General features: G+C 45.1%; 1 protein-coding gene across 1 annotated transcript; it reads left to right on the top strand.

The window, feature by feature from the left end:
- The first annotated feature begins 602 nt into the window (after positions 1-602).
- LOC115150482 (single-strand selective monofunctional uracil DNA glycosylase) lies at positions 603-3419 on the top strand. Its single transcript, XM_029693834.1, has 3 exons — positions 603-661; positions 870-1170; positions 1499-3419. Exons 1-3 carry the CDS (start codon positions 639-641, stop codon positions 2024-2026), a joined length of 852 nt encoding a protein of 283 aa, XP_029549694.1. The 5' UTR covers positions 603-638; the 3' UTR covers positions 2027-3419.
- The last annotated feature ends 6201 nt before the right edge of the window (positions 3420-9620 follow it).

Consider the following 9620-nt stretch of genomic DNA (forward strand, 5'->3'; position numbering starts at 1 on the left):
ATCAAATGCATTTGGTGGGTCATCATAGTGGTCTCTGACTTGTGGTCAGGTTCGCTCAGGTGGAAGAAACTTCAACTTGCACCTTTTTTCAATGCTGAATTGAATGTCATTGAGAAAACAGAAAGGTGTCAATGTATCCTTTCTGAATTTAAAAGTAATCCAATAAGTAATGATTTCGTTTTTCTGTATCTGTAATCTTATTACAATATTTTTGCTGGTAAAGTAACTGATTACAGGTAGTACCGTTTTTAGTAATCAGATTACATGTAACTGATTACATGTAGGGTAATCAGTTACTCCCCAACCCTGTGCAAGTGCATGATATGTGTTTATTTTTTGTCAAATCCCTCTCGGTGCAGATCATAGGAGACTCATCACAGAGAACGAAAGCCATCGAATATTGCGCTTTGACCCAGAACAAAATACGCATGCTCCTGTGTTCACGTAGAAACATGCAATTTGGTGCTAGTGCAGTAGACGATAGGTGGAGCTGTTTACATAACACATAAACCATCACCTTCGTTGGTTGGTAGCGCTGCGCTACCGTATAATAAGAAGGGTTGGTCGCCTATTTGCGTGGAACTACTATTCCCAGAATGCAATTGCTGGTCTTTGTTTCCGGAAAACATCCGCTCAGGATGGACACACATGAACTCAAAAGGTACAGTCCAACTACAGCGACAAATGTGCTGTTTTAAGGACATTAATGCAGCCGTTCTGTTATAAGGGGACATGTGCATTATATTATGCCTACTTTAAAATAACTCTGTGGCTCAGTAATTTAATATCCGCTGACGTTGAGGGCTAAGCGGGTTAGCATTCCTATTGATAATCTAAATATCGGGAGTGTTTTATTTATTTGTCCGCAGGGTTGGAGAGGGAGATGCGGAGAAACACGAACCGGATGAGAACAACGTTTGTTCACTCTCTCTGGGTCCGGGGTTGATGTTGGATGGTTCCACGGTAGCCTCTCGTTTTCTGCACGTAGAGTTGGAGTTGAACGTTCACCTTCGCCGGCTGTCGTTCAGTGAGCCCGTGCACTACATCTACAACCCGCTGGAGTATGCCTGGGAACCGCACCGCTGCTTTGTTGAGACGTATTGTCGCGGCGGACAGAGTATTCTCTTTCTGGGGATGAACCCGGGACCCTTCGGAATGGCTCAGACCGGGGTAAGGATGTGCAGGCAGGCCAAAAGGAGAGAGCAACAACTCCCACTTGTTAGCTACATTGTTAAGTTAGCCTACTTCCATTCAAGGCAAAAGGTAAATAGTAGCCTCCTAGAACTTTTGGTTGATAGAGGATAATATAAACGTTTATCATGTGTGAATACTGGGAATTACCACTTTCTCATATTCACCATTGCAGAATGGAAATGTCTGGAATAAGGCGTACACATGAATAAGTCAATATTGCCACTCTGTTTGAATCTGATCAAAGTCAGGGTAGAATAGAGTTGTATTATTATCCACCTAGTCATAAGTCCTCCTCTGCTCTCAGGTACCCTTTGGTGAGGTAAACTATGTCCGTGATTGGCTGAAAATCACTGGGGAGGTGGGACATCCCCCTTTGGAGCACCCAAAGCGACTAATCAAAGGCCTGGCCTGCATTCAGAGTGAAGTGAGTGGTGCCCGTTTCTGGGGCTTCTTCCGCAAGCTGTGTGGTGAGCCAGATGTGTTCTTCCGCCATTTCTTCGTACACAACCTGTGCCCACTTATGTTCATGGGTACCACCGGCAAGAACTTAACACCCCCCGAGCTGGTCATTGGGGAACGTGAGGCCCTCCTGGCTCTCTGTGACACGGCACTGTGCCAGGCTGTGGCTGCCCTTGGCGTCACCATGGTGATTGGGGTTGGCAGAGTGGCAGAGCAGCGAGCGCGGCGAGCCCTCTCTGCGGCGGGCATGGAGGTACGGGTGGAGGGCATCATGCACCCATCCCCCAGGAACCCGTTGGCCAATAAGGGCTGGGAGGCGGTAGCCAAGGCCAAGCTGGAGGAACTGGGTGTCCTATCCCTGCTGACCATGTGACCCCTAGCTAATCAGCCTCCATGAGCGAATACTGTATTTGCTGTATGCTGGCCTGGGGGTATAAGTTGCCCGCTAGCACAGATCTAGGGTCAGCTTACCCTTTCCAAATCCTAACCTTCATCTTTAGGGGGAAGAACACATCACCCAGGCCCGCCCCCCCCCCCCCCCCCCCCCCCCCCAGAGCTCTCATATTTATAGGTCATGTGGAGAAATACTGCATCACAATGACTCTCCTCAGATGCTGTTATATCCATTACAGAGAAGATACATTATGTCATGTCTGTATGTAATTTACTGTGGTGTGTACTGCCTCACAGCATGTCGACAGGTACTCATCTCTGACCTTTGTGAGGACATTCTGTAGCATATTACCTGGAAGTAGTTCCAGAGACTAATGAAGAAATTAAACGTTTTATAATGATATCATTTACAACAATTATAAGATTACAGATGTTCAGGATTACAGTAGATACTGTATACAGGTTTAGGAGGAGCTTGCTTTAGGTCTTTTAATAGCTCTGTTGCTATCAGACTGGTGATGTAACTGACCAGTTAGTCTAGAATAGGTTTTAGTTTGTTCTTCAGAGTTATTTTCACTGTTAAATGACAATGTGTTGTAATTTGTTAACAAAAAAAATAAGTCATGTTGCAGTAGATTTATTATTTTCTTCTCTGTCTCGACAGTGGTTTGCAAATTTGGAGTTAATGTGGGCTAGTTTTTTTCTTCTTCTTTTTTGGCCCATTGTAACAACATTGCTAAAGCAATGTTTCTCATTTGGTCAATTTAGTACATGTTCAAGCCAACCATTGTTGCTTGGCTGATGCTTTATGCATGCGGATGCCCTGTCCTTACCTGTTACATCTTAGCAGGTCTTACCATGTTGACATCCTATAATTATTACTAAGCAAAATTCTGACCTTCAAGTTCCTATACCCACATTACTGCATAGCTAGGTATAAAGCCATCTCTATAATGTTTGTACTGGGACGACGCCCCAATAGGTCATGCATAATTAGAAGAAGCCCTTGACATGCATGCCAATCAAATGGTCTTGCACCATGCTGTTATACCACTCAGCTCTGCAGGAGGCTAAGCTTGTAATGGAAAAGGGACTAAAGTGTTTCCCTTGCAGGTTTCTCTCCGATGATGCTTCCTCCCTTACACAACATTCTGTACACCTCAGGCAAAATTCCACAGGTCAGGTGATCAAGCTTTCTGTGTGCCACTCTACATGTGTGAACCTAAATCAGGTGTTCCCTTAATAAGAATGATCGTTTTAGATATGCATGGAATTAATCTTATGCTATTGCCTTGTAATGCACTTTAGTGTGTACCTGATGTTAGTGTTTAAAAATAAACTCATCAACAAAATAAAAAGTCCTCTCACTGTCAACTGTGTTTATTTTCAGCAAACTTAACATGTGTAAATATTTGTATGAACATAACAAGATTCAACAACTGAGACATAACAAGATTCAACAACACAGACATGTGACTAACAGAAATGGAATAATGTGTCCCTGAACAAAGGGGGAGGGCATCAAAATCAAAAGTAACAGTCAGTATCTGGTGTGGCCACCAGCTGCATTAAGTACTGCAGTGCATCTCCTCATGGACTGCACCAGATTTGCCAGTTCTTGCTGTGAGATGTTACCGCACTCTTCCACCAAGGCACCTGTAAGTTCCCAGACATTTCCTCCGATCCAACAGGTCCCAGACGTGCTCAATGGCATTGAGATCCGGGCTCTTCACTGGCCATGGCAGAACATTGACATTCCTGTCTTGTAGGAAATCACGCACAGAACGAGCAGTATGGCTGGTGGCATTGTCATGCTGGTGGGTCATGTCAGGATGAGCCTGCAGGAAGGGTACCACATGAGGGAGGAGGATGTCTTCCCTGTAATGCACAGCGTTGAGATTGCCTGCAATGACAACAAGCTCAGCCCAATGATGCTGTGACACACCGCCCCAGACCATGACGGACCCTCCACCTCCCAATCGATCCCGCTCCAGAGTACAGGCCTCGGTGTAACGCTAATTTCTTTGACGTTAAATGTGAATCCGACCATCACCCCAGGTGAGACAAACCGTGACTCGTCAGTCAAGAGACCTTTTTGCCAGTCCTGTCTGGTCCAGCGACGGTGGGTTTGTGCCCATAGGTGACGTTGTTGCCGGTGATGTCTGGTGAGGACCTGCCTTACAACAGGCCTACAAGCCCTCAGTCCAGCCTCTCTCAGCCTATTGCAGACAGTCTGAGCACTGATGGAGGGATTGTGCGTTCCTGGTGTAACTCGGGAAGTTGTTGTTGCCGTCCTGTACCTGTCCCGCAGGTGTGATGTTCGGATGTACCGATCCTGTGCAGGTGTTGTTACACATGGTCTGCCACTGTGAGGACGATCAGCTGTCTCCCTGTTGCGCTGTCTTAGGCGTCTCACAGTACGGACATTGCAATTTATTGCCCTGGCCACATCTGCAGGCCTCATGCCTCCTTGCAGCATGCCTAAGGCACGTTCACACAGGTGAGCAGGGACCCTGGGCATCTTTCTTTTGGTGTTTTTCAGAGTCAGTAGAAAGGCCTCTTTAGTGTCCCAAGTTTTCATAACTGTGACCTTAATTGCCTACTGTCTGTAAGCTGTTAGTGTCTTAACGACCGTTCCACAGGTGCATGTAAATGAATTGTTTATGGTTCATTGAACAAGCATGCGAAACCGTGTTTAAACCCTTTACAATGAAGATCTGTGAAGTTATTTGGATTTTTACGAATTATCTTTGAAAGACAGGGTCCTGAAAAAGGGACATTTTTTTGTTGTTGCTGAGTTTATGTATTTAATTGTCATGACTTTGCTCTGGCATTATTAGAATGTTTTTGTACATTCTAATAATGCTATGTTGCATTTCTTTTGCATTGCGTAAGGCAATGAATGGACTATATACTTCATTCTCATTATTATACTAAATCAGCCAGTTATTTGTATTATACGCTATGGTTTAGTGGAACATTACACAGGAGTGCTGTGTAACATGTTAATACAATGCAGTAACTTGAGTAATTACTGTGTTCATTGCATAAGCCGTTTAGTGTAAAGTACTTCCATGAATTCTCTGTTCCTCTTTTAACTCTGATCACAATGGCTCCCAGTCATCAGGAGCTAGCAGGAAGAGAGGGCTGCTGCAGTACAGTGGTTTGATGTTTGTCTTGATCCTGGATACTGAATAAATCATACAGTCACCAGCTACGGGCCTCTCCATTACAGGGTGTGCAGGTGTGTGTCTGAGAGAGAGAGAAGAGGGGCCGCCATCTTAAATGGGTTTGTCTGGGGGGGGCTTGATGAGGCGGGACATGGTGTCTGTATAATGGCCATTCGCTCTCTCTCACACAAAAACTCTGACTTCAGAGCACCTGCATACTCAAAATCAAATCAAATTTTATTTTTCACATACACGTGGTTAGCAGATGTTAATGCGAGTGTAGCGAAATGCTTGTGCTTCTGAATTCGACAGTGCCGTAATATCTAACAAGTAATCTAACAATTCCCCAACAAGTACCTAATACACTCAAATCTAAAAGGGGTGAATGACAATATGTACATATAAATATATGGAAGAGCGATGTCCGAGCAGCATAGGCACACCGACAAGCAAAACCACACGTATTCAAATGCACACACTCTATGTGAACTCTGGTCTTTGCCGTGACACATGTAGTCATGCACGTGTGTAGAGAGAGTCACACATTCCATCTCACTTCCCCCCCACCTCTCTCTCTCACACTTCTATACAATACAATTGCAAACAAGCACACAAGCTCCCTTGCGTTCTTTATCTCTCTCATACATGCGAACACACACAGAATGGCACTCCACCACAGGGCTGAGAGCATAGCCGCAGTTCCCTAATGACTCCCATCCCTCTCTGTTCTGTGCCGCATTATTAATTAGCTCAATGAGCCTTGCCAATAGGACCCGCTCTGTGGATTAGAGTCCTGCGGTACAACACGCACACTCCTCTGCAAGTACCCTCCTGTGTACTGTCATGGGCCCTGGATGTGGGTCTAGGTGAAATTCAGCTGCTGTCCTGTCTCTCTGCCACAAACCCAAGCTGTGCTGCGGTGAGCAAACTGCCTGGCATGATGGAGACTGACGATAGAGGGGTTTGTTTTTGTGTCACAGTGTTCCATCCATCCATTTTGACACACAAATGTTGCTCATAGGTAAGACACACATATTATATACAGTGTATTCAGCATATAGTAAACGGGGTAAGACAATAACCCCTCAAGATAGTCCAGTGTGATGCTTCAATCGATTCTGATGTTCCTCAGGTGCATCATTTTAAATTTTGAGACTGATCCTTTCAATGTGTGTTTGACTTGGTATTTGTGTCTTGCTTGTTGCTTTTCAAACATGACAGTCCACTTGACTGATGATGTGTGGGTGTTTGTATGTGCATTTCAGCATCTTACGCCAAGGAACAATGGCGCAGGAAATACTTCTTGACAGCCTGACCTCCCGGTGACCCCACGGCCATGCGTGAGGAAAGGACAGGGGAGCTAACGTTAGCCGGCGTGGGCCTGTCAGAGCCATCGATTCTGTGATGAATGGAGGTGGCGGTTATTAAACCAGAATTAGAGCGAGGGTGGGAGGAGGGGGAGGCAGGGAGGAGGGGGAGAGGTGATAAATGAAGGGGCGAAAGGTTCTGCAAGAGAGGATAGAGGAGGTGGGGGGGATGTTGAGGGAGGTGGATGGCACATGATCAGCATCATCCCTCTTTATTATCCTCCAGGGCCGCCCGTCATACGGAGAGAGCGAGGGCACGAGAGGGGCACACCTAACTGAAAACCTCCACACAGTCCACACACACTGGAGGAAAGGGGGTTGGGGGAGTGTAGGCGGGGGTACACATTACTGATACCCCCCTTATGGAACCTTCAGTTCTGCCCCCCTCTGCTGGGGCTGTTTCCTCCCCATTCCCATCACTCTGTTTGGCCTTCAGTGTTGAGATGACTGGGGTTTCTATTGGAATATTCAGATTTTTAAATGTGCAGTTTTATCCAGCCTCATGTTTTTGGAAAATCTAGAAAATTTAAATAGATGATTAAAAAAAATGTCCTGCTTATAAGAAAAGGTTACTGTGAAATTAATTGGATAGATTTTCGTAAGATGAATGTTCTCATTAAAAAATAATTTAATGAAAATTAGAATGTATAAGTTTAATTTTCCTAAGTGTTTTGCTTATCATAAGAATTGTTGTTTTAATAAGTCTTGTGTGACTCCCATTTTTCTTGAACTCTTCTTTTTTTCTGTGGCTGCAAAGCCCATCAATCATGGCGTGCTCTCGAGAGTGGGACGGTGCTCACGCGGTACACACAGATAAGTCATACAGGCGCAGGATATTAGTCGGATCAGCAGGGGGGAAAGAACAGTGAGGGTTCACTGTGCGGTTACGACACGGACGTACATGCACACGGTCATATGGGGGATTGATTTTTCTAGGCAAATCCATTTACCATCGGCCATTGCTGTTTTCAGTGTGTCTCGAGAAAATACGAGACGAGACAGATAAATTGTCACATTTCTGCACCATGCACTGTACTAATCACTTCCCTTCTCCTCTCTCTACCCCCTCCATCGCCCCCACTGCTCTTTTCTATTAGTGGTTTATTTATCAATGTTTTAGTTACTGTCGCTGCTAATTTCTGCCCGGGTTTGTCTTCATTACACCTCTGGAGTCGTTAGGAGAGAGCGTGCTGCTGGGTTATGTAGAGGCACCACACTGCTTCTCACTCACTTAGTATGGTAATTCTCTGGCTTGGTCATGGCCTACCTCCCTCTACAAATTTAAACCACCCCCCACATTTTATCAGCTACAAGTTATTTGTTTTCCAATCTAACTCAGTTTGCCTCCTTCAGTAAATGTGGATTTTGTCGATGTTAAGGTTGGGTTGGCCTGAAAAACGAGTTCTCTCACCACCGGACCTAAACTGTCCTCAACTGTCCACATAGAGGCCAAGAGACTATTGGCTAATGCTAGTAGATCTGCTGATGCATAAGTTGTGTCATCATTATGAGCAGGTGAAGGTTCAGTGGAGTCTTACCCAGAGGCTTATAGAGAAAGGGATGCTGCAGTTCTCAAACATTCTCCAATCATTACTGAGAGGAATAGAATGTCTTGAATAAATCAGACGCTGGGCCGACTGTGTGTGTGTGTGTGCGCGGGTGTGCTTACGTGTGTGTGTGTAGTGTACGTGTGTGTAAGGCAGCAAGTTGAAACATTTGATAGACATGGCCATTGTATGCAAAGGAAAACGTGCCACATTATCAAGGTGTATAATTGCAGTACTTTTAGAAAAAAGGGTTTCAAAAGGGTGGCTGTCCCTATAGGAGAACCCTTTTTAGTTCCAGGTACAACTCTTATGGGTTTCATGCAGAACTCTCTGTGGAAAAGGTTCTACATGGAACCCAAAATAGTTCTTCCTGGAACCAAAAGGGTTCTACCGAGAACCAAAAAGGGTTGTTCAAAGTGTGGGGACAGCCAAATAACTCTTTTAGGTTCTAGATAGCACCTATTTTTCTAAGAGTGTATACTTGAAGACATACTGTATATTGGGAAAAAGCAGCCTTGGTAAAAGCACACCAGCAGAGAAGAGTTTATTGACTAAACGTTAAGCTGGCATTATCAAAAGAAGGCATACTTATTTATGGGGCGGGGGCAGTGGGAGAAGCTCCGTGAGTTATGTGTGAACAAGCTTTAGGACCATATACAGCAGACAGATATCCTGCTGCCTTGTCTCAAGTCTGTATGGGGTGAGAGCAGTGTGCATTGGGGTGCGGCCAGTACTCTTTGTGGTATTTCAGAGGCTGTGGTACTGGCTGTGGTAAGCGACGATGACAGATTCTGTTCTCTGAGTTTACAGATGGTATTCCTGAAGTAGTCTGTTCCTCTTTTATTTCAGCTTAAAATTATTCATTTGTTCTGAGCAATGAGCTGTCTAACTGACAGAGCACCTATAAATTGCTGCCCTGCTCAGGTGGTACTTGGGATTGGGTTGATGGATGAGAAATGGCGGTGGCACGTAGATGGTAGAGGGTGAACCAATCCCTCACTTAATTAGAAATGCTGCGATTCCACTGTGAGTGCAGCTTTTAAAAACACATTCAGATCTGAATATGAGACCTGCCTCCGCCAAATGTAACAATGCGTTTCTCAAGGGCACAACGACAGTGGATGGTAGCTATCATCTGAAGCCAGTAGCGCTCTGGTTTCCAGTTCAGTTCCCACCTTTATCATCCGACCCACGATTTCAACCAGCAACGTTCAGCAAACGTTCATCCTTCCAATACCAATCAAAATCTTTCAGATTAGACAGGGACAATAAGGAAGTGTAATGGCCGGTAGGGGCTATAGGTCGATCACAAGTCGCACCTTTCTTTCTCTCCTTGCCTTTCTCTCTTTCTCTCCTTGCCTTTCTCTCTTTCTCTCTCTTACCGATCCATCTAAGGGCTCAACTAGGTCAACAAACAAAAAGCAATTAAGTGGGGCAGCAGCCTCCTTCAGGGAGTGGGTAATTAGAGAGTGGTGGGGACAGCTTCATTC

Source organism: Salmo trutta, chromosome 16, assembly GCF_901001165.1.
Source record: "Salmo trutta chromosome 16, fSalTru1.1, whole genome shotgun sequence".
Classification (NCBI taxonomy): Eukaryota; Metazoa; Chordata; class Actinopteri; order Salmoniformes; family Salmonidae; genus Salmo; species Salmo trutta.

Excerpts from the sequence above, each read along its gene's own strand:
- LOC115150482 (XM_029693834.1), top strand. The coding sequence starts at position 639 with ATGGACACACATGAACTCAAAAG. Across the intron at positions 662-869 it reads GACACACATGAACTCAAAAG|GGTTGGAGAGGGAGATGCGG; the intron begins GTACAGTCCAAC and ends ATTTGTCCGCAG. Across the intron at positions 1,171-1,498 it reads TCGGAATGGCTCAGACCGGG|GTACCCTTTGGTGAGGTAAA; the intron begins GTAAGGATGTGC and ends CTCTGCTCTCAG.